This window comes from Cyprinus carpio, chromosome A8 (assembly GCF_018340385.1).
Source record: "Cyprinus carpio isolate SPL01 chromosome A8, ASM1834038v1, whole genome shotgun sequence".
NCBI classification, from domain to species: domain Eukaryota; kingdom Metazoa; phylum Chordata; class Actinopteri; order Cypriniformes; family Cyprinidae; genus Cyprinus; species Cyprinus carpio.
In genome coordinates this window covers 2,434,936-2,459,161 of record NC_056579.1, presented here as the reverse complement: position 1 = coordinate 2,459,161, position 24,226 = coordinate 2,434,936, and the positions used below count along the sequence as shown (strand labels likewise).

Below are 24,226 nucleotides of genomic sequence, written 5' to 3'. Positions count from 1 at the left end.
AACTGTCATCACATGTACATGAATGGAAGTGGAAATTTGTTTATTTCTTGTTTTGTAGTTCACTTCAGTAGACAGTAGCATGAAATACATTTCGCATGTAAATTTTTTTTTAAATTAGTTTTTCTTGTTTTTAAACGTTTTTATTAATTTTTACTTCGTTATTTTAGTACATCAAGTTAAACTGAATGAAAATGAGAACGCCGCCTTGGAAACTAGCTGAAATAAAAGTGTTTTATTTTTATTTTCAAGTAACAAAAACGTTACATTTTAGTTAGTAACATTATCTGTTACATTACACTTATAGGTAATCAAATCTGACTACTTTTGGATTACTTTTAGATTACAAGCTCGTTTATCACATTGATGTAAATATAATTTTGTACCATATTAATATGAAAATGCAAAGAAAAAGAAAATATATTCCATTCGTTGTAATTAACAACGAGAAGTGCATTAATCATTACATTATCAAGCTTCCTAAACTGGGGTTCGTAAAGAAACTGCATGGGTTGTGAGTTTGGTGAAAAGCTAATAATTAATTTATCATAAAACTGTAAAATTAAGATGTTTTAAAATAACATCAATCAAAATAAAACACGTACTAAAACAAAAAAAATAATTTTTTATTTGTTACCTGCATGTCATGTGACCATTTACCATTATTGACTTATTACTTTAAAACCTCAGGGGTACTTCAAGTAAATATATTCAAATCAAAATACACTTGGTGTACTTGGTTTAATCCTTACGCCATATAAAATCATAAATATCCACATCAATATACAGTACATTTCATCTTAGTGTACGCACATGAGTTTACACTCTATCATCATATTGCAGAAATAAAGCTTACGCAGGGTAAGCTGATTACTGTTAACGATCACGTGTCTAAAACAGATAATAAACTTTGGTTGGAGGATAATTTTCATGAATTTGAGATCGGATGGATGCATTAAGACACCAACATGTCAAATTTAGAAAAAGGAGATTCTTTCCTTACATGCTCGGATAAAAGAAAACAAACTTGAACTTAAGATGGCATGATGCTCGATTAAATAAACAGTATTGGCTTATTCTTCATTTCAGTGTAGAACATTTCGAAACATTTGTAAGGTTAATTTCCACCAATCAGGACTTGAAGAAGGCGGAGCCAAGCTCGCTCCTGTGGGCGGGAATCTGCTTGGTTCTCAAAGACGTCTGGATAGAAGAAAGAACAGATGCAATGTGAATATTAGTTATTAAAAATCGAGAAAATATAATTTAGCTGCTATGAACAAGATGCTGACCTCTAGGAACTGTTTGAGTCTGGTTACGGAGCCCATCTGACCGGTGCTGGTGACCGCTTCGATTCTGAGTACATACGGTTAGGTTACATCAATAAGGGCCGGTTCACGGCCGTATTATTATTTTTTTGGTGATTTAATCACTGTGGCATATTTATGTTTATACCTTGCATTAAAGAAATACTTCACCCAAAAATTACATTTGGTAAAAATGTACTCCCCGTCAGTTCATCCAAGATCAGGATGAGTTTGTTTCTTCATCAGGTTTGGAGAAATGTAGCATTGCATCAGTGTCTCAGCAATGGATGCTCTGCAGTGAATGGGTGCCGTCAGAATGAACAGCTAATAAAAACATCACAATAATCCACAGCACTCCAGTCCATCAGTTAATGTCTTGAATAGAGAAAAGCTACGTGTTTGTAAGAAATAATTTTTTTTAATTTATCAGCTGTTTGGACTCTCATTCTGACGGCACCCATTCACATCCATTGCTGAGACGCTGATGCAATGCTACATTTCTACAAACCTGATGAAGAAAAAAACTCATCTACATCTCGGATGGCCTGAGGATGAACGGTTCCTTTAAATCCAAATTTAATTTAAATTTTAATTTAAAATCTCCAAATTTAAAGGAATATTTGGAGGCTCATTTCTTTAGGTTCACTTTTGGATGCTTGATGTATAAAGTATAAGGGTGTATTATGCATTTAGAAGGCAATAAATAAAACACATTCTAAACATTTTTTTTTTAAATGTCTATAAAATACCTCGGAAAGTATTCTTCAATAATAAGCAATATCAGTTTCCAGAACTGCCCTCGATATTGTCTCATCAAAGCATTTCCGCAGACCTAAAGAGACACACATGCCACAAAAATACATTGTCATGAAGCAAATACTGAGTGGGAGCAATAATAACAGCAGAGAAATGCATTTACCTCCAGGAAGTCAAAGAGAATAGTTGCTGTGATGTCGGCGAGTGGCTCCATGTTGAGGATCTGTGCGAGCCAGCGCCAGCCGTGATTCAAGCCGTGAGGATGAGGCTGATGCAGACACACGCTTACATTAGATATTCAGACACTCACATCAGGAATGAAGCTCTGTGTTAATGCATATTGACCTAAAGGAATGTCACACACCCCTTGTTTGCCGGTATAAGGCCATCTCATCTGGATTATAGCCGCGTAGAGACGAATCATTCCCGACATTCTCTTCAGAAAGCTGTCCTGGCCTTCCACTTTGGAGTCATCCACACGGTATCCCAGAATCCTGAGTGTGAGAAAGACACAAGGTCTGGCTGTTTTCACACAGGAGGTGCTCTCGTATTTAATCGATGATTGAATACATGTTGTTAATTTACTCGATTTATCTAATAACACTCAACAGACTGTCAATAAACAACCTCTGTATGCTTTACACACACATTTTATTAGAATTCAGTAATTAATGTTGCATGCATGCATAAATGTTAACTTTAAATGTAAGTAAAGATAGAGTTTAAGTAAGTAAAACTAATGCAACTCTCACACAGTAAACATGTTTTCGTTTGAAATGTAAAGTGCAAAGTCAAAAGTATTGTCGGGAATGTTGTTCAAGCCATAAATAAATCTCTCTTGGAAGTGCCATCTGTACAGTACAACATTAATAACACCAAAGACTGATCTGTTAAAATGCTCTTGAATGACAAAGTACAATTACAGGTATTTATATAGTATATGTATATTTCTGTAAAAGTATGTAAAATTGATTTTTACGGTGCAGTCATAAATGTGTTAAGAATTAAAAGGGTCTTTCTGTGTGCATGATGATTAATTAATTGTTAATTTGAATGAAAAAATCTATTAAAAAAAAACAATAAAATACAAAAACAAAAAAAAAAAAAACTAAAACCACAAAAGTGTAACCTGAAAAAAATTAACTGAAACTGAAATAAAATAATCTTGAACTGAAAAAATAAAGTGAAAATGTAACATTGTTGATTGCAGATGCAACATTTTTTATTTTCATTAATTTAACGTGAAATACCACAATAACTAAAACTGAATAAACTCAAATTAATGAATTAAACTTAAGAAAAACGATAAAGACACTTAAATAAAAATGAAATATAAAAAAATTAACTAAACTAAAATTAAAAACAATAAATGGAATAATAAAAACTAATTGGAAATATTCAGAAAAACTATAATATTTAAATAAGGCTAAGATGTGCATGTGTGCATAGACAAATGAAACCAGTGCAGACAGAAGGCACAATCACATTCTGTGTGAACGGCTCATTAATATGTGACCCTGGAGCACAAAACCAGTCATAAGTGTCAATTTTTCGAAATTGAGAGTTAAACATCATCTGAAGCTGAATAAATAATCTCTCCATTGATGTGTGGTTTGTTAGGAGGACAATATTTGTCTGAGATACAACTATTTGAAAATCTGGAATCTGAGGGGGCAAAAAAATCTAAATATTGAGAAAATCATCTTTAAAGTTGTTCAAATGAATTCTTAGCAATGCATATTACTAATCAAAAAAGAAGTTTTTTTATATTTACGGTAGGAAATTTACTAAATATCTTCCTGGAACATTATCTTTACTTAATATCCTAATGATTTTTGGCATAAAAGAAAAATCGATAATTTTGACTCATATTTTTTTGGCTATTGCTACAAATATACCCCAGAGACTTAAGACTGCTTTTGTGCTCCAGGGTCAAATATTTATTTTATGCCAAAAATCATTAGGATATTAAGTAAAGATCATGTTCCATGAAGATATTTAGTAAATTTCCTACCGTAAATATATCAAAACTTATTTTTTGATTAGTAATATGCATTGCTAAGAACTTCATTTGAACAACTTTAAAGGTGATTTTCTCAATATTTAGATTTTTTTGCTCCCTCAGATTCCAGATTTTTGTAAATAGTTGTATCTCAGACAAATGTTGTTCGATCATAACAAACCATACATCAATGGAGAGATTATTTATTCAGCTTCCAGATGATGTATAAATCTCAATTTATGAGGGGTTTTGTGGTGCATGGTCACATGTTGTTGAAAAAAAGAGTGGAGCGACACACTTACTTCTGGTAATCCTCCACAGACGTGCCCCGCTCCATGGGGGGATAGTGCGGCACGGCATACGGGCACTTCTTGTGGAGGTGGGCGAGTATAAGGTCTCCAATAGCAGGATGGAGTTCCCAGATGCCTGACGCCACAGCGGCGATGGGGAACGCTGCCGAATGATTGGACGCCACTTCCTCTTCTCCTTGTTTCTGAGAATGCGTTATCAAAACTAACTTCGTTTGCGTTCAAAAATCTCCTTGTTTGTGTATTTATGTAAACGTCTGCCTTACCACAAACTTTTCTGCCAGTTTATAACTGACAAACTCCAGCCCCTGAGGATGCTGGGACGTAGACACTGTTTTTCCGGCGGACGTCACCGGACGACCGGACAACAGCTTATCGATCTTCTCAAAGGCCTCCTTCAGCGGCGCGCCTACACGGGAATCAGCAGACATGCGGTGAACTCCATGTGAGTGATGCTTTCAATGCATCTTCATTTTGATGAACTGACAGCGAGCCTTTTTCAGTCGATGTATAAACGAAACGTCACTAAACATTATTTGCAGCACACCTACGATCCAATAATCGCAATAAACTCGTGTTTTGTAATGTTTCAATGTCTGAACTTTCAAATTTTGCAAATTTTATAACAAAATTCAAGCAATAAATGTCACTTTGGCACATTTTAATGTGGCGTGTCAGATCCAAAGCTCGTTAATTAGCCAAAAAATAACTCTAGAAAGAAGCATTTTGTTAAATATATACAATATATAACATATTTATAACATTTTTATATCACTGTTAGTGATGTCTTCATTGTTTAGTGTATGTTTGAATAAATCTGTCATGAAAACAAGTTAACTGCCCCCATTTAAATGTTTAAATTTCAACAATGAATTAGAGTAGAAATATTATAATATCATTAAAACCGTTTTTTAAATGTTTGTTTACAACTCAGGTTCATTAAATATATTTTTATTTACTTCATTTTCAGTTTCCAGCTAAATCAAAACTAAAACTACACAAATATTTGTCACTTGAAATAAAATAAAAATATATATTTTTTTTAATTTTATTTATTTTATGTCTGATTTCCATTTAGTTTAAACAGAAATACTGAAGAAAAAAAATACTAAAATGAATAAATAAAAATTAATAAAAAAGAGAAGCACTCAAACTTTAAATTTAAACTAAAAACAGAAAATATAAAAATAAATTCAAAAATATTATTAAAAACTATAATAGTTTTAGTTTATCATTGATATCAAAAAAACGATATGTGCATGTGTGCATAGACTATTACAATAAGTCCGAACTGATTGCACTGTATTTTACGTATTCACTGTATTTTATGTAAAATCATTTTCTATTTTAACTGTTTTAAATTCATTTTAAATAAGTTAATTTTTAAATCATTTTCAAAGTTTTAAAATTGCTTGTTTTTTGTTTTTTTTTTTTATTATTTTTCTTCATGATTATTTTACTTTCTTTTATGTAAAGCACTCTGAATTACCATTGTGTACGAAATGTGCTATATAAATAAACTTGCCTTGCCTTGCCATTAAAAACCAGTGCAGATGGACATTTATTAAAATTTTTCAGCGAAAAAATAAAATAAAATAATTTCAGTGCAATTCTACTTGACGCTGGCGTCTCACCTGAGATGTTTGCGATCTGGCTCACAGGTGTGGTTGCAGCCTTTTGGAGCTCCATTTTTAATTTCTTAGTCTGCGACAGAAGGGCAAGATAATTATTCACTAGCACAACATCATAAAATATCCAATAAATGCTACACAGAGTGTAACCTGCGTGTCTTTAGCTGTGCTGAGCTCATCAAACGCCTGCGCGCACCGAGCGGCCGAATCCTGGAGTGCGTTGTACCATTTTAAAGTGCTGTCGTCTGCTCCTGTCTGCAGACCTGCAGAAGAGATGAAAACCACTCATTTAAGTCAAGTCAAATTTATCTGTGTAGCAATGTTCACACTACACATCGCTTCACGCATGTTCACTCGCTCCCTCACCCTGTTTTCTGGCTTTCTCTTTAGCAGACCGTGCTGCATTTTTCTGTTGCTCCTCTTGCTGGGCTTTGAGCTCCTCGTGTCTTTTCTTCTCCTCCTCCTCTTCCTCCTGCTCCTTCCTCTTCCTCTCGACAGCCTGTGTCACCTCGTCCTGCAGGTTTCTGACCAGTGACCTCATTTCCTGTAGCGCTCGCTCAGCTACGTTCAAATCCTCCACACTGGGAAACTGACCCTGCAAAAAAATAAAATATATTTATGCATTGGGTAGATGCTTTTATCCAAAGCGACGTGCATTGCATATAAGCTACAGGAGCATATTAATCATTATTAAGTAAATAAACAGCACAAAATTATTTTTGAAATAAATCTCTTCTGCTCACCAAGGCTGCATTTATTTAATCAAAAATACAGTAAAAACAGTAAAATATTATTATAATGTAAAACACATGTTTTCTATGTGAATATCTGTTAAACTGTAATTTATTTCTGTGATGTGCAGCTGTATTTTCAGCATCATTACTCCAGTCTTCAGTGTCACATGATCTTCAGAAATCATTCTAATATGATGATTTGCTGCTCAAGAAACATTTCTGATTATTATCAGTTGTGCTGATTAATACTTCTGTGAAAACTGTGATGCATTTAATTTTTCGGGATTCTTTGATGAACTTTGATAGAAATCTTTCAAAACATTAGAAATGTCCCTACTGTCACTTTTTAAGCAATTTAATGCTTAAAATTTCTGTAAGATAAGGCAGATTTGGACTCACGTCTGCAGAGGCCGGCACCACCTCTGACACCTGCGAGCAGAGCTGGTTGCCGCGGGTGATGTAGGGGGTGTGGTCGAGGGCGGAGTCTGTTTGTGTGGAGGGGCGTGGCTGTAGGAGCTGGTTGAGCTGTAGCACCTCCTCCTGTATGGCATTGATAGCTCTGTGCCGCTCTCTGCCCTCCACCTGCCGCTGACGCTCAAGCTCCGCCTCCCGCAGACGCTGCTGCTCCGCCTCCCGCAGACGCAGGTTCAGGATCTGCAACAGAAAACAAGGCCTAATATTACAGGTACTGCTATTTACTTGTCTGTATTTATCATTTAAACAAAGCTTATCGTGCTATTACTGCAGACAAACCTAACCGATGTAAAATGTTACAAAAATCACACACAAAATTAAATGAACGTACAGTAAAATATAAGGGTAGGTTATAGCTGCATTAAAAAAATGAGCTTTCAATAATAAGCACTACTATTTTATCATCACAATTTTAAATTTAATTAACATTTGAGTCATTTTTTTGTGTGCTTTCGTAATTTTTTATTTCAGTTTTATTTTTTAAGTACATCAAGGTCGGATATGACTTGTAAGCAGGAAAAAACCGCATGGATTCCGATTTTCTCAGATCGGATTCAGGCCTCATCCATATGTGGTAATAAATCGGATATGAATCGGATTACGTGCATTTGCGTGTGCCATGTAAGCAGACAAATCGTATATTCCCCAGTAAATGCGAGTCTTACGTCATTAAAAAAAGTACGTTTTATTTCAGTTTAAATGGAGTCGGTACAGTCAATTTTTGACGACTCAGGTGTTTAAGTACATCAAGGTACACTAAAAAATTTAAAATGTTTCATTTAAAAACATCAAAAAAAAAAAAAAAATAAAAAATCTCGCTGAAAACAAACAGATATAAAACAAGTTAATAAAAAAAAATGGTTCGTTTTTTAATATTTTATTTTGTTTTAGGTAATTCTTAGTTTGTTTTATGTAACAAAAATGCTTTGTTCGTTTATATATGCATTGATTTCTATGGTTTTAGTTTTTAGTTAACTAAAAAAAATGGTTCTAAGTTCAGTATAATCTTTATTAACAACATTGTTTCTACTTGACAGTAAGTTGCACATAGCAACACCCTAGCAACCACCCCAATTACCCTAGCAATGGCCCTAGCAACCATCCCGGGGACCCTAGCAACCACCCTTGCAGCCACCCCAATTAACCTAGCAACAACATAGCAACACCCTAGCAACCACCCTAAGTACCATGGCAACGGCCCTAGCAACCATCCCATGTACCCTAGCAACCACCCCAAGTAACCTAGCACCACATAGCGACACCCTAGCAACCATCCTGGGACCCTAGCAATTTCCACCAATTCAACTTACTGTCAGCTGCAGTCTAACATTTTTTAAGCAAAATTCAATTTCAATTCGTTTTTAAAAATCTCGTCTACCTAAATCTCATATAACTCAATGAATGAATCTGAAGTTGAAAAACATTATTTTTATGAGCTGGTAACAGAAAAACATCCTGTAAAAAAATATATTTTAGTTTTTACAGCTGATTACAAACATTTTTGATTTGACAAAAATAAAAGCTGCACATACATGCTTCTAGACTTTCTGCAATCCTTTGTTTATTGAAAAAAGTCATTGCTGCTGAAGGAGCTTAACTGAAATGATCCGTTCAGACTCACTTTCATTCGGTGTCTGTGTTCCTCTCGCATCTTCTCCTGCCGGCCGAGACTCTCCTGCGTCCTTTAAACACAAAACACCTAATTCTGTACACATTACATGTAATCATCTTAACCTGTAAAAGAGAATGAACCGCTCCGGAGTCACATACTCTTTCTCCATCATGTCTCTCATGCTCTGGTACTCCTGTCTCTGTTTGAGCTCCATCAGCTCCTCGAAGCGCTTGAGCTGCTCAGACTCACAGCTGGAGACTGTGGCCACCAGCCGCTCCTGCTGCTCCAGTCTGAGACTCAGCTCCGCCTGCGAGAGAAAACACATGTGCATTACATGCATTATTAAAAGAAGCTTCTTCTGCTGCTCACCAAGGATGCATTTATCTGATCAAAAATACAGAATTTTTTTTAAATATTATTATAATGTAAAACAGCTGTTTTCTATGTGAATGTATATTAAAATGTAATTTATTTCTGTGATGCGCAGCTGAATTTTCAGCATCATTACTCCAGTCTTCAGTGTCACATGATCTTCAGAAATCATGATAATGTGCTGATTTGTCGCTCAAGAAACATTTCTGATTATTATCAAGTCGTGCTGATTAATATTTCTGTAGAAACCGTGATGCATTTTATTTTTCAGGATTCTTTGACGAACAGAAAGTCTTTCTGATGAAAAGAAATCTTTCAAAACATTATAAATGTCTTTACTGTCACTTTTTAAGCAATTTAATGCATCCCTGATGAATAAAAGCATTAATTTCTTTCAAAAAATAAATTAATCCTGTAGTTCCAGGTGTGGTACCTTTGCTTTGGCCTTGTGTTTGTGCTCACACATGAGGATGCAGCCGGCCATCTGTGTGGCTCTGGGCGACAGGACGGACATCGCTGGAGGCGAGCTGACGCTCGCTGCAGGAGCCTCCTTTATTTCTTCTGCTTTCTGAGATCAAAAATGAATGAAAACAGAAAAGAAAAAAAATCAGCATTGCACTCCTCTGTCAACACAAACTCAAGAACGAAACCGAATGCATGAGAGTTATGATATAAACTATTAAAGTTGAGATGAAAGAGAAGTAGGACAGATACTTTCTTCTGTACTGTGACGTACATCAGAGTATATCAGATAATCGAAAAGAAAAAAAATGCACGTAAATGGACAAATGCATACAAAAATGTGTCAAAGTGCCCGTCTTGATGAGTATTCATGTAAACAGTTTATTTATACTAAACATTGTCGGTATACAGGCTATTAAGTGAATGTAAACAGTTGAGAAACAGTTTGATCCGTGCATGAGGTCTTAAAGAGACAGCGACCTAAATAAACCTGCTGTTCTGTCATTAATGTTTATTTATACACTGAAGACTAACCAGTGTTATTTTAACCTCTTAACTGTCTATGACAAGAGTGCATGCTCAAAAATCTACATCATAAAAAAAAAGTCTTCTTCGTTGCCTTTTTCTCTATCACACTTTAGAAATCATCAGACATTATACATCAACTGAAAACTTAAAATCTCAAATTTCATCCTTTAAAACCCATTTTAAAATCAGACATTGCATTACCACGAAAATGGTGCATCAATATCATGTTACAAAATGTTTTCGTTCACGAATTATAAACATTTGAGTTTGGATCATGCGCAAGTCTATGATCAAAAATGTGAGTGACAGTTAAGGGGTTAAAGTTAAATAGATTATTCTGTCTCTGTAGTATTTCTGTACCTGAATACTTTTGTTAAACCTTAAAGCACAGTTCATTTGAGTTGTATCTTGTTATTGTATTTGTTTGTGCCATTGCATATTCTTATTTTATTACTGACTGTTTACTTGTCTTTTTTAGTTTTAATAAATTCAGTTCAGAGCTTTTAAGTATCTTCCTCACAATATAAATATGTATCAACAACATCATAATTTGTAAAAGCACAAATACACTGGTTGACAAAACATTTAGTTCGGATGATTGTAGCCCTGTACTTAAAGCACAGATTATGTTGCAGTTCCAGATAAAGTTGGCCAAAGCTGTTATTTAAGTGCAAGCTCATACTTGTGTACTTTTCTTATCAAATCTGAAACTTTGTATCGCAACACTCCAGTTACTGTCTCTTCAGAATGAATGCAAACACACAAAACCACGTCATGAACTCTGTGTCTTAAGAAGTGAGGACGTCACCTTCTGCTCATCCTCCTCAGCGCGGATGGAGACCGGAGACGAGATCTGTCTGGGACTGACGGGGAACGAACCCTCTTCCGAAAGGCCGGGACTCGTATCACGAACGCATGAAGTCAGAGAGCAGGTGTTGAGCCGCGGACGAGGACTCAGTCTCTTCAGAATCTGTCCTGAGAGAGGAGACAGACTGGACACCTCCACACAACCCGCCAGAATATCCTGCAAAACACACCCGGAAAAGACAAAACTGAGAATCTAAGACTTTATTGATCGATTGGATACATTTATTTAAGTCCTTTCTAAAACATTTTTATTCTAAACTAACACTGTGTGTTTTGGTTTTAGTTGAATAAAAGCTAAAATGTCAAACAAATGTCTTAAAATGTTATTTAAAAAAAAGAAGAATGAAGTACATTTCTCTACATATTTCTTGTTTTTAAAAAAAAAAATATTTTTATCCTTTGTAAAGTACTGTAAAGCTAATACATACACTGCCGTCCAAAAGTGTGGGATCAGTAAGATTTGTAATATTTTTTTATAATGAGTCTCTTTATCAAAGCTGTGCCTGTTTAATCAGAAACAGAAAAAACAGTAATATTGTGAAATATTATTATAATTTAAAATAATGTTTTTATATTTTAATATCTGTTAAACTGTAATTTATTTCTGTGATGCGCAGCTGTATTTTCAGCATCATTACTCCAGTCTTCAGTGTCACGTGATCTTCAGAAATCATTCTAATATGCTGATTTATTATCAGTTGTGCTGCTTAATATTTATTTATTTATTTTTGATCCTGTGATACTTTTTTATAGGATTCTTCGATGAATAAAAAGTTTTAAAAGAGCAGCATTTATTCAAAATAGAAAACTTTTGTAACATTAAACACTAGTTTGGGGTTAATTAAAGAAATTAATGCTTTTATTCAGCAAGGATGTGTTAAGTTGATTTAAAAAAAAAGTGATTATAAAGACTTATATTGTTAGAAAATATTTATATTTTAAATAAAAGCTGTTCTTTTTATGATGCTGAAAATTCAGCTTTGATCACAGGAATAAATTATATTTTAAAGTATATTAAAATAGAAAACCATTATTTTTAATTATTTTTAATTATTTAATATTTCACAGTATTACTGTATTTTTTTAGGTCAAATAGATGCAGCAGAAGAGACTTTAAAACACAAATCTTACTGACCCAAACTATCATTAACATAATTATTATTATAGTATGTGTAACAGTGATAACATCACATGATAATACCATGCTATTCTGATATATACATGTAATTATATTCATATACCTCGGTACCATAATATCAGAATACCATGGAATACATGTCAAAAAGCAGCACGGTACGTTTAATTAGTAATAAACTCTTTCCATACTCCATAATGTTAGAATATGAACTGAAAAGGCGTTAATGTTTCTCAGTTTTTAGCATGTTTTACCTCCCCCTTTTCCAGCCAGTCTGGACTGTATTTGAGTTTCCCCTTCGGAGAGTTTTTCAGAGCTCCTAAAGTCTCCCATCGTAGATTTTCAGAGTGCATTTTGGAGGCATTAAAGTGTTCTTACCCTGCACCGACTTGATAAATTAACGAGCCGCCACTTCCGCCTCACCGTGACTACAAAATAAAGGTCTGGATGACAACATAAATACGCATATCGATAATACATATATAAAATACAGACGCGTGAATAGAATGTGAACACGATTAAATTACATTTCTAAAATGTATTTAATTTAAGGCAAATATTAATTGATAAATTAATAACTTAAAGCGGAAGTGTCCAGAGAAGAGCGCGCAGTGATATGGCAGGGTCACAATCTCACTGGAGGGTCAGTCTAAGATAATTTTATCTCTGTATTTTCCATGAAATGTTAATTAAGATTAACTCGTTGTGCTTGCGTTGTAAATATAGTGCGATATCACGTAGTGAAGTGAACTTTACTCGCACTGTTTGTGTGTGTACTCAGGATTTTCAACTGAAACGAACACTAACATAAATACCACGCTTTTACTATGTTCTTGCCAAATTAACGGTACTTTGGTAAAACCATGGTATTTTTCATAAATGTTGTATATTTATAAAAAGGTAACGTACCGTGGGAATAACATGGTACAGTGATGATAGGACTTTTTGTAAGTGTAATCGTTCAGTACTACAGTGTACATCAAAATATCAGATCATCCGAGTTTGTTTCTTCATCAGGTTTGGAGAAAAGTAGCACTGCATTAGTGTCTCAGCGATGGATGCTCTGCAATGAATGGGTGCCGTCAGAATGAGAGTCCAAACAGCGGTCACATCCATTGCTGAGACACTGATGCAATGCTACAGTTCCCCAAATCTGACGAAGAAACAAACTCATCCTCATCTTGAAGTACCCGAGTACTACATCCCCGAGTACCCTAGCAACCACATAGCGACACCCTTGCAACCACCCCGATTACCCTAGCAACCACACTGTGTACCCTAGCAACAATCCTGGGGACCCTAGCAGCCACCCCAATTAACCTAGCAACAACATAGCAATACCCTAGCAACCACCCTAAGTACCATAGCAATGGCCCTAGCAACCACCCCAAGTACCCTAGCAACCAATTAGCAACACCCTAGCATTAACAACGGGACCCTAGCAACCACTCTAGCAACCACCCCGAGAACCCTAGCAACTGCATAGCAACCACCCCAGGAACCTTAGTAACCACATTGCAACATCCTAGCAACCACCCAGAGTACCCTAGCAACCACCCTAAGTATCCTAGCAATCACATAGCAACACCCTTGTAATGGCTTTGGGTACCCTAGCAACCACATAGCAACCCCCCTGATTACCATAGCACCGCATAAAAACACCCTAGCAACGGCCCTTGGTGCCCTAGCAACCACATAGCAACACCCTAGCAACCACCCCAAGTACCCTAGCAACCACATAGCTGCACCCTAGCAACCACCCTGGGTACCGCCCTAACAACCACCCCGGGTACCTTAGCAACCACATAGCATGTGCTAATACATGCTAAAAACACCATTGTAACCATCTATGGTAACTAGCAAGTTCCTAGCAACTCCCTATTAACCTACTAAAACACCATAGCAACCACCCACAGCACAAAAGCAACCACCGATAATACCCTAGTAACTGCCTAGCAACCACCAGAACACAATCACAGCCTGAAACGCGTGCAATTTAAATTTTGGGATGAACTGTTCCTTTAAAGGATATATATTTGTAATTTTGTCCACAGCCACCACGTTCATGTGACGTCTACTGGTGTGAGTTCAAGCACTGCAAGAGTTCATTCAACAGATTCCACGAGTACTACTCCCACGGCAGAGCGCCGGACTGCCGGCAGTGGAAAGAGGACTTTTACACCTGCAAGGACTGGGAGAAAAACCACAGCACACAGGCCAAGGTGAGCCCAGACCGGTGTAGGTCTCACCCAAATATCACTTACATTCTTTCCTTCTGCTCATCCTTCATCTCACATGCACCGTCAGGAATCCCTCCAGCAGAGCGAGAGGAAGCGGGTCGCGGAGCAGAGGAAGTTCACTCCGGTCTGGGAGCTTCGGCAGACGCCTCCGGCTGATTGGCACGTGCCTCTAAACCAGGGCGGACCACAGGACTCATAAAGCACCGATGCGGATCACACGGGACGGTTTAAGTGCTTGAGTCGCATGAACTCACTCTCTTAGACTGATGCACTTCTGATTTGCTCGGTGCAGAAAGCAGCTTAAAAGTCTTGATCAAGTTAATGCAAAACCTAAATATGAAATTAATAAAGTTATTGTTAAAGTATAAGCATTTCATGAGAAAGTCAATGTAGCACAAATAAGAACGGAATATTATCCTACTTGTTTATTTTCCCATTTAAATAATAAAAATATATAGCAAAGCCACTTTTGTTGTTATTCGAAAGCTATTTTAATTCTACACAGGTGTTTATGAATGAAAACAAGCGACTGCGGATGTTTTTACAAGAGTTTCACACCTTTACTGTTTCACTAGAGACCTTATTTATTGTGCTGCAAAATCAGAAATGAGGTGTAATAATAAAACACATGATTTAAAGACCACACCAACAACTGCAATTTGTGTATTCCACATTCACAAACTCTCTCTTGAGTTGTTGACTCTGACATATATTCATTTGCAAGATGATTTAATGAAACAGATGAATAACAACGATTCGCAGTCCATTTCTCTGATGTTTCGACAGCTGCTGCTCTTCATCTTCATCATCAGACCAGAAGACCCTTCTATTCTGATCCCAGGCTCACCTCACTGTGTGTACACTCGTGTAACGTCGTTGTATTTGCCCTCTGGAGCATCATAGTTTGTAACGGGAGGCGTGTAACTGGGCCCCTCGTGCTGGAAAGGGAACAAGTCCATATCTGGGCTGAGCGCTGCTTTATAAAGCTCTTCTGACTCCAGCTTCAGCTCGTCCAGCGCTTGTCTCTGGGCCTCCAGAGCCTCGTTGATGGTGTCCATCTCCGTCTGGTGCTGGCTGTACTTGTATCTGGACCATTCCTTCAGCAGATGGGCTCTGCGCTCGCTCTCCTCGAAACAGAGTTTAGGAGCGTCACGGATCCTGGAGAGTACATTAGAGTCAATTTAGTTCAAATAACCTAATCACAATAATACGAGGTTCCACCCTTGTTTATTTTTTTTTTCAATCATTAATTAAAGTTAACAATACAAGAAGTTCGTTGAATATTTTTGGGGTGTGAATGTTTTTGAAAGAAGTTTCTTCTGCTCACCAAGGCTGCATTAATTAGCAAAAAAATACAGAAAAATGTGAAATATTATTAGAATTTAAAAGGAATATTTTCTAGTCGAATATATCGTAAACTGTAATTTATTTCTGTGATGCGCAGCTGAATTTTCAGCATCATTACTCCAGTCTTCAGTGTCACATGATCTTCAGAAATCATTCTAATATGCTGATTTATCATCAATGTTGGAAACAATTTTACTGTAAAAATTGTGAAATATTATTACAATTTAAAACAGCTGTTTTCTATGTGAATATCTGTTAAAATCTAATTTATTTCTGTGATGTGCAGCTGTATTTTCAGCATCATTACTCCAGTCTTCGGTGTCACATGATCTTCAGAAATCATTCTAATATGCCGATCCGCTGCTTATTTATTATTAGTCTTCAATTAATAGTAATGCTATTACTAATTCTTACTATTAATGTTGAAAATGGTAACATTTTTCATGATACTTTGATGTTTTTTTCCTCCCGAAATTATTTGAATCAGACAAAATACAGATAAATGACATTTTAACATACGTTTAAATTGAAAACTGTTATTTTAAAGTGTAAAAATGTTTTACACTATTACTTTTACGACATTATAATGTTTCTTGAGCAGCAAATCGGCATATTAATAATGATTTCTGAAGATCATGTGACACTGAAGACTGGAGTAATGATGCTGAAAATCCAGCTTTGTCCAGACTTTTAGTGAAAGATGCATGGTTGTACCTGGTCTCGTCAAAGCACTTAGCAGGTGTAATAAAGTCTTCGATGGGAATCAGTTCCGGTGGCACTTTCTCCAGCCTTTTAAGCTTCTTCTTCAGGCGCTCCTTCATCATTATCTCTCGCCGAGGATCCACCTTCTTCTTCTTCTTGGGTTCTGCTCTGTGGAGTGCAAGCAACATTTATAAATGCATTTAATACAGTGAAACAACCTTACAAAAATATACATATATTTTAAATATTATGAAAATATTTTTAAAAACTATCTCTCTCTCTACAGAGTTTCTATATGTTTTATATAAATAAATAAAAATACATATCTAGCGAATTATGGTGTGGTGATTCACACACAGTATCTGCACTGACCTTTATGGCATCGAGGTTTTCAGAGAAAGCACTGATGTGAACCAGTGACTGTGTCTCACAGCAACCACAGAACTGCTACAGTAAAAGAGTAATTCATAATCATCATAATGACCTCTGGGATGAGAGATATAACGTTACTGTTACTCACGCGGACATCTAAAGTCATAATAACGTTACGTACCATGCTGCTTGACTCGATATAACCCGGCTTGCAATACGACACACAATCCCCGCCATAATTTACAACAATATCGACTTTGCCAAAAAATTAAAAAGTGTTTAACACCTTCCGGTTCCAAACGTGGATATGATTCTGCAGGTCACGTCCGCTGTTACATACGCACTTTCCACATTAATACATTTTCATCTCAAATTGGTATCAAGTATAATTAAATATCATACTTATTAAATATATATATATTTTTAAAATGTAAGCTTATATGAAAAGTGAGATGCTATGTTATTTTTTTAGAGGTTTGTCGAATGTTGCGAAGTGAATGTTGAGAGAAAGTGGGTGAAAGGTCAGCGCGCGGTGGTGTTTCTCAAACGATCACAATCGCGATAATGTCTCTCCTGAGAGGTAAAATATATCTTTTACGTTGAAATTACGCACTATATTTAAAACTGCTCAAGTGATATGTTTATTGAACGTGGTTTTGCGCTTGTTTTCTGCACTACACTCGAAATTCAATGTCACTTAATATATAAATAGCCTTTTCTTCGGTTTCTCACTCGAATTTATTAGCTCGTGTTATTTTCCTTAAAACAGTAGTTTTACAGTTAATTAACAGTTTTTGCTAATTATTAAGATGTCCAACCTTGTATAAAAGTCATTTCTGACGGAATTAGGTTAAAGTTGAGGTCAGAGACGCTCTTGTAATGTTTACTCTGACCCAGAAAAAAATACGTTTTGTGAAATTTGTCGTTTTTTATGTTATTACATTAGTTAGAGCAATAAGAAACAAACTGAGGTTTTTAAAAAATATATATTTTATTCATATTTCTTTCTATGTCACTTGTAGACGAAGCCAGGACTAAGTTATTAATACATAAATAAATAAATAGACACGAAAAGGCATGTATAGGCAAAAACAATTATCTTTAGTTTTAAGGTTTCAGGCTATTTTTAGCCAAATTTTGTACTGTTATATGAAATTTTAAACTATTATATGAAAGATAGAAACAATTTGATTTGTGATACTATTCTACTTTAGGGAATATGTGCATAAAATGTCCTTAAATATTGGTTATCGCCATTCTATACGATGCAAAACATAATGAAAAATACTGTGTTATGACGGGAGCAATAACCTTGCAACGTTTTCATAAGAATATCTCATGTGAATATTGATCTATAGTCTCTCCTCTGTGTTTGTGTAGGTGTGTTCATCGTCTCTGCTAAGAGGACGCCGTTCGGGACGTATGGAGGGGTCCTGAAGGAGCACAGCGCTACGGATCTGGCTGAACACGCCGCTAAAGCTGCCCTCGCCGCGGGGAGCGTGGCTCCTGAGATCATCAACAGTGTCATCATAGGAAACGTCATGCAGGTGAGAGACACACGCATTATACCAGTCCTGACCAGTGCAGATAGCTGATAACTATTGGTTTATTTATTTAGAGGGTTTAGGCGATCATCGTTATGATATCGCTTTCAGTAACAATAATAATGATGATGATGATAATAATAAAAATTATTAAAAAAAAATACAATGCATGCACAAAATGAAGCATCATTTAAAATGTGTTTTATATATATATATATAAGTGTGTGTGTGCATGTATATATATGCAGTTTTTTGTATTATAATATTTATTTCAATATTTAATCTGTTATACAAATAAATTTAGTAACAAGCAACTATGTGCAAGTACAGTCGAGCATCAAAATATTATTTTTTCAGAAGAATGATGCATTGAAGCATGTCATGCAAAAATACCTTTTTTTTATTTATTATTAATCTAGACTAATTCTTCATCTCTCACTGAGATGCTATTATGGGTTTAATTAAAATTTTTGTATTTTAATTTTAAAGTAATTTTATTGTTTTAAGTATTTTTAATGTATTTCTATATTTTTCTTATGAATTATTATTTTAGTTTAAGCTATTTTAGTACGTCAGGTTAAAATAAAATAAGAAAGGTTGCATTTTTTTATGTATTTTATTTCATCTAACAAAAATGTTTTTGTGGTTTTAATTTTAGTTTCAGTTTTATTTAACTGCTGTATAAGGACTACTTTGATAATACCTACTGTATATGCTCACTAGTATAAGTTAATAAAAATAGCTTCTCGAGCTGCTTTGTGTCATATGTCTCTGTCTGTGATCCAGAGCTCTGCAGATGCCCCGTACATCGCGCGTCATGTGGGTCTGCGGTGCGGCGTTCCCATCCCAGTGCCGGCGCTGACCGTCAACCGCCTCTGCGGCTCTGGGTTCCAGTCCATAATCAACGGGGCACAGGTACGAGCCCAAACGAATGCCAAACGGCCCAGTCGTCTCCTCACATGTGGCGCTGATCGCTGTGTGTTGTGCTGTAGGAGATCTGCCTTAAAGAGTCAGAGGTGGTTCTGTGCGGAGGCTCGGAGAGCATGAGCCAAGCGCCTTACGCCGTCAGGAACATCCGCTTCGGGACCAAGTTTGGAGTGGATTTGAAGGTAAAGATCAGACGCTTTATTTAAAGTCCACTGAGTATGAACTTAATCTGGAGGGTATAATAATGAATTTAAATCTTTCTAGTTATGCTCTGCTTAAAAATATTTCATTGGCTCTTAGTGAGTGCAATTAAATTATAAAAAAATTTGCCTAGTAATGACAAATGAGGAAAAGTCAAGAAAGTTAATTGGTTAAAAAGTGTTAAAAACATGAACAACATTTATTTTTCTTGTTAATTTCTTTTTTTTTTTTTTACCAACGCCTTTACAAAAAGAGCATCTACATAACTTAACGTGCAACAATCAAATATATAAATAAATGGATAAATAAATATACATTTAATATAATATAAATAAATGGATAGATAAAATAAAAATTTACAGAAATCTACATGGCTAAAAAATAAATTACTTAAAATAAGAATTTAATAAATACATGCATAAAATACAATGGACAGCGTTGACAAGCAGAGGAAATCAGTCTAAACCTTATCAGGAGCATTACCAAGAAATCTTTCATATTGCTTTAGGAATCTGTCACATTTTTTTTTTTTTATCACTATTTAAAACAAAGAGATTTTAGAAGTCAAGTTAAAATGTGAAAGAGTAGGGGATAAAAAACATTGACTATTACAGACTTTTGGGAGTATAAATTAGACTTAAACTTCTATTTTATGTGTGTTTGTATGTTTGTTTCATGCCATAGTCAAATGTACTGGGTATATTTTGTGCAAGATTTTTCATGTGGCATGTTGGGGATGCAGTAGTGCTGTGGCTCTAAATAATTTCCTGTCCGTGTGTGAGTCAGCTGGAAGACACGCTGTGGGCAGGACTGACGGATCTGCACATAAAGCTGCCCATGGGCATCACAGCAGAGAACCTGGCAGAGAAATACCAGATCAGCCGCGAGGACTGTGACCAGTACGCGTATCAGACGCAGCAGAGGTGGAAAGCAGGTGAGCGGATCGACCTCCCAGCGGTTCAGCGCTGCATCAATACACACACACACACACACACACACTCACACACACATGTGTCTGTGCTGCAGCTCATGAGGCCGGATACTACAACGCTGAGATCGCACCCATTGATGTGAAGGCCAAGAAAGGGAAAGTGTCCATGACGGCTGACGAACACCCCCGTCCTCAGACCACACTGGAGCAGATGGCAAAGCTGCCGACCGTCTTCAAGAAAGGAGGCACCGTCACTGCAGCCAATGCTTCGGTGGGTCAAACAGTTACAAAATAAGAGTCAGAGAGAGGATGTGCTTTTAAACAGCATGTGAATCTTGATCAGTGTAGTGTGTGTATATATATATACTACCGGTCAAAAGTTTGGGATCGGTGAGACTTTTAAAGAAGTCTTTTATGTTCAGCAAGGCTGCATTTATTTGATCAAAAATACAGGTAAAAAAAATTTTTTTACAATATAAAATAATGGTTTCTATTTTAATATCCTTTAAAATATAATTTATTTCTGTGATCAAAGCTGTATTTTCAGCATCATTACTCCAGTCTTCAGTGTCACATGATCTTCAGAAATCATGAAAATATTCTGATTTATTATTAGAATGATCAACAGTTGTGCTGCCAAATGTTTTTTTGGAAACTGCGATACTTTTTTCAGGATTATTTGATGAATGAAAAGTTAAAAAGAACAGCATTTATTCAAAATATAAATCTTTTCTAAAAATATAAATCTTTGCTATCACTTCTTATCAATTTAACACATCCTTGCTGAAAAAAAGTTTTAATTTCTTTCAAAAAAAAAGAAAGAATACAAATGTACCGACCCCAAACTTTTTTGAACGGTAGTGTATATTGTTAGAAAAGATTTCTATTTTAAATAAATGCTCTTCTTTATAACTTTTTTATTCATCAAAGAATCCTGAAAAAAAAGTATCACAGCTTCCAAAAAAATATATACAACACTGATAATAAATCAGCATATCAGAATGATTTCTGAAGATCATGTGACACTGAAGACTGGAGTAATGATGCTGAAAATACAGCTAATGTATATTAAAGTAGAAAAACATTATTTTACATCGTAATAATATTTCACAATATTAATTTTTTTTCTGTATTTCTGATCAAATAAATGCAGCCTTGATGAGCAGAAGAAACTCCTGTAAAATAACATTAAAAATCGTTCTGATCCTAAACTTTTGACCGGTAGTTTTCATTGTGTCTATATATATATATATATATATATATATATATATATATATATATATATATATATATATATATATTATATATTATGTTACTTAGCAGTGCCACTATAATCATTTTGTGGTTTGCAGTGTGTATTTGCATGTCTTGTGTTTAGTTGTTGGCTCCTCCCACAGGGCGTGTCTGATGGGGCTGCTGCTGTGGTCATAGCCAGTGAGGACGCGCTGAAGGCTCACAAACTCACCCCATTGGCTAGAATCGTGGCCTATCACGCATCAGGCTGTGATCCCAGCATCATGGGCATTGGTGAGTGCTCGGTCCACCAACATATTTTTCCCACTAAGTGTACAAGAATAATACACAAAATCATTCATAATGTTTTGTAAATGCGACAGGTCCTGTACCTGCCATCACAGAGGCTCTGAAGAAGGCTGGTCTTTCACTCAAAGACATGGACCTGGTGGAGGTAGATTATTATAACGTACTCTGGGATTCTGCTAGACTTGTTATGCATGGGTTAAACGTTGCTTTTAACATTAACCAAAATGGATTTAGGTGGTGACTTTAACAGGTTCAATCCAGATCTTCATGTATCTGTTTCGTGCATCCGTCAGGTCAATGAAGCGTTTGCTCCTCAGTATCTGGCCGTGGCTAAAGCTTTGGGCTTGGACCCTGCAAAGACCAACGTGAACGGAGGGGCCATCGCCATTGGACACCCACTCGGGGCCTCCGGGACGAGAATCACTGCGCACCTCGTTCATGAGCTCAGGTGAAGACACAGACAACATGAAGTGATTTCCTAATACACATTCCTGGTGCATCACTCATTAATGCATGTTATAATGAAAAAAAAAAGGTTTTGTTTGGCGTTTTGCACTTTTTTTTACTTCATTTGTATACATTTTTCTAGAAAATGTTTCATATAGTGTTAAAGAAACATAGGAAAAGGGGGAACATAAATAAATAAAATAAACAAACAAGGGACACATTGTGTTTTTGAGGTAAGAATTGGTTTGTGTTTGGAATTTATTTTACTAAAAAATACAATTAAATATAAATAAAACACTTTTTGGTATAAAAGTACATTGAAAAAGTTTTTGTTTCTTTTTAAAATGAAGGAAATAAAGTTTTAAACGAATGAATAAATAAATAAGTATATAGCAAACTGAGAAATATTAGTGCAAAAATATGGACAAGTAGCCTCAACATCTCATGAGATGCATTTTTTCTGACATTAAAACCCAAACAAAATAAATATCCTATAAATAAAAACAGCCTTTTCTCAAGAAATATATATATATATATATATATATATATATATATATATATATATATATATAGTTAACTAAAGAGTTCTTGTAATTTTTTTTGCTTATATATATATATATATATATATATATATATATATATATATATATATAATATTACATTAAAATAGTTTTTTTTTTTCTGAGTTCTGAATGCAAATAAAAGAAATAACCTATGATATAAATAACAGCCTTTAAAATATATATATATATTACAATTTTTTTTAATGTAGGACATAAACACAAATCTTTTTTTGTAACCAACAAATCAAATTGTGTTTCTTCTCATCGACTAACATTTGGTCAACAGTTATAGAGCAGCCCTATGTGTTACGTTGTCTTATTTTTAGGATGCACAATCCCGATCATGCGCTGCTGTATTTATATTGCATGACGTCATTCCGTTCTGTGTTCGCAGGAGACGCGGTGGAAAGTACGCAGTGGGCTCTGCCTGCATCGGTGGAGGTCAGGGCATCGCCATCGTCCTGGAAAACACAAACTGAGAAGAACAAACACACACGCGTTAAAGAGACTCACTTTGAACAAATCAAGTTTAATTCAAAACCTAATTCACACCGTCCCAGAGTCTAGAACAAAGGTGTCCGTCCACAGATGTAGAGTAAAAACATGATGAATGTTCTTATACAATAATCATACATTATCCTCCACACATTACTGAGTGACCGAGCGGTTTCTGAGCAGGAGCTTCGGTCTGTTTAGATGTTTGGTTATGGGACAGTGATGGTGTAACGTGCCTTACTTTTGTCTCTGTGCCTGATCTAAGATGAGATGTTTTCCAGAAATGCAATATATTTACTTTGTTGTGATTCAACTAAAACTCTCGTTTGTGGATTTAAAGAATGGTTATGTATGTAATGTTGACTAAAGAGTACTTATCAATAAAGAGTGAGCTGTATAATACTGCATATTTCCTCTCTTGGCCTGCATATGTATTTATATATATGTAGAGTTATACATACTACAGCAACAAAGCTGGATTCTGAGCTTTGGATGCACTTTAAATGATAATAACCTTTAGTCTTCTGATTCTAAATCAGTCTTTATTCTGTTTGAGTTAATCCAGGGTTATCTTGTTACATCTTTCACATGATGTAGCTAGCTGCATAGAGAGAGAAAAACAAAGCAATGTAAACCGTTTATATTATATATATATAGCAGCAAATCATCATATTAGAGTGATTTCTGAAGATCATGTGACACTGAAGACTGGAGTAATGATGCTGAAAATACA

The 24,226-nt window shown here is 35.5% G+C and overlaps 4 protein-coding genes across 4 annotated transcripts; 2 read left to right on the top strand and 2 right to left on the bottom strand.

Moving 5' to 3' along the window:
- Positions 1–703: 703 nt before the first annotated feature.
- Positions 704–12,618, bottom strand: gle1 (GLE1 RNA export mediator). Its single transcript, XM_042761589.1, has 16 exons — positions 12,437–12,618; positions 10,989–11,204; positions 9,624–9,758; positions 8,977–9,125; positions 8,828–8,888; positions 7,132–7,386; positions 6,365–6,593; positions 6,149–6,261; positions 6,002–6,071; positions 4,634–4,776; positions 4,362–4,552; positions 2,422–2,551; positions 2,221–2,325; positions 2,051–2,133; positions 1,287–1,350; positions 704–1,197 (listed from the first exon to the last, which is right to left on the bottom strand). The coding sequence occupies exons 1-16, from the start codon at positions 12,533–12,535 to the stop codon at positions 1,129–1,131; spliced, it is 2,112 nt and encodes a 703-aa protein (XP_042617523.1). The 5' UTR covers positions 12,536–12,618; the 3' UTR covers positions 704–1,128.
- A 24-nt stretch (positions 12,619–12,642) lies between these two features.
- On the top strand, positions 12,643–15,065 carry ca8h22orf39 (chromosome A8 C22orf39 homolog). The gene is made up of 3 exons (XM_019117312.2): positions 12,643–12,825; positions 14,237–14,404; positions 14,490–15,065. Exons 1-3 carry the CDS (start codon positions 12,799–12,801, stop codon positions 14,619–14,621), a joined length of 327 nt encoding a protein of 108 aa, XP_018972857.1. The 5' UTR covers positions 12,643–12,798; the 3' UTR covers positions 14,622–15,065.
- Positions 14,959–17,189, bottom strand: mrpl40 (mitochondrial ribosomal protein L40). Its single transcript, XM_042761591.1, is given in 4 exon segments — positions 14,959–15,580; positions 16,484–16,639; positions 16,844–16,918; positions 17,025–17,189. Coding segments are annotated over 4 exon segments (597 nt in total). The 5' UTR covers positions 17,081–17,189; the 3' UTR covers positions 14,959–15,270.
- Positions 17,190–17,276: 87 nt separating this feature from the next.
- acaa2 (acetyl-CoA acyltransferase 2) lies at positions 17,277–23,900 on the top strand. Its single transcript, XM_042761590.1, has 10 exons — positions 17,277–17,423; positions 18,224–18,390; positions 19,174–19,302; positions 19,380–19,496; positions 20,302–20,449; positions 20,542–20,717; positions 21,844–21,973; positions 22,063–22,133; positions 22,282–22,436; positions 23,393–23,900. Exons 1-10 carry the CDS (start codon positions 17,408–17,410, stop codon positions 23,475–23,477), a joined length of 1,194 nt encoding a protein of 397 aa, XP_042617524.1. The 5' UTR covers positions 17,277–17,407; the 3' UTR covers positions 23,478–23,900.
- Positions 23,901–24,226: the final 326 nt, after the last annotated feature.

Bases quoted from the DNA above. Each gene is read 5' to 3' on its own strand.
- gle1 (XM_042761589.1), bottom strand. From the start codon at position 12,535: ATGCACTCTGAAAATCTACGATGGGAGACTTTAGGAGCTCTGAAAAAC. The intron at 9,759-10,988 runs GTGACGTCCTCA...TTTTGATCTCAG, and splicing joins CTGAGGAGGATGAGCAGAAG to AAAGCAGAAGAAATAAAGGA. The intron at 2,134-2,220 runs GTAAATGCATTT...GTGTCTCTTTAG, and splicing joins TTCTCTTTGACTTCCTGGAG to GTCTGCGGAAATGCTTTGAT.
- ca8h22orf39 (XM_019117312.2), top strand. From the start codon at position 12,799: ATGGCAGGGTCACAATCTCACTGGAGG. The intron at 12,826-14,236 runs GTCAGTCTAAGA...TTTTGTCCACAG, and splicing joins GGTCACAATCTCACTGGAGG to CCACCACGTTCATGTGACGT. The intron at 14,405-14,489 runs GTGAGCCCAGAC...ATGCACCGTCAG, and splicing joins ACCACAGCACACAGGCCAAG to GAATCCCTCCAGCAGAGCGA.
- acaa2 (XM_042761590.1), top strand. The intron at 20,450-20,541 runs GTGAGCGGATCG...TCTGTGCTGCAG, and splicing joins GCAGCAGAGGTGGAAAGCAG to CTCATGAGGCCGGATACTAC. The intron at 22,437-23,392 runs GTGAAGACACAG...CTGTGTTCGCAG, and splicing joins CACCTCGTTCATGAGCTCAG to GAGACGCGGTGGAAAGTACG.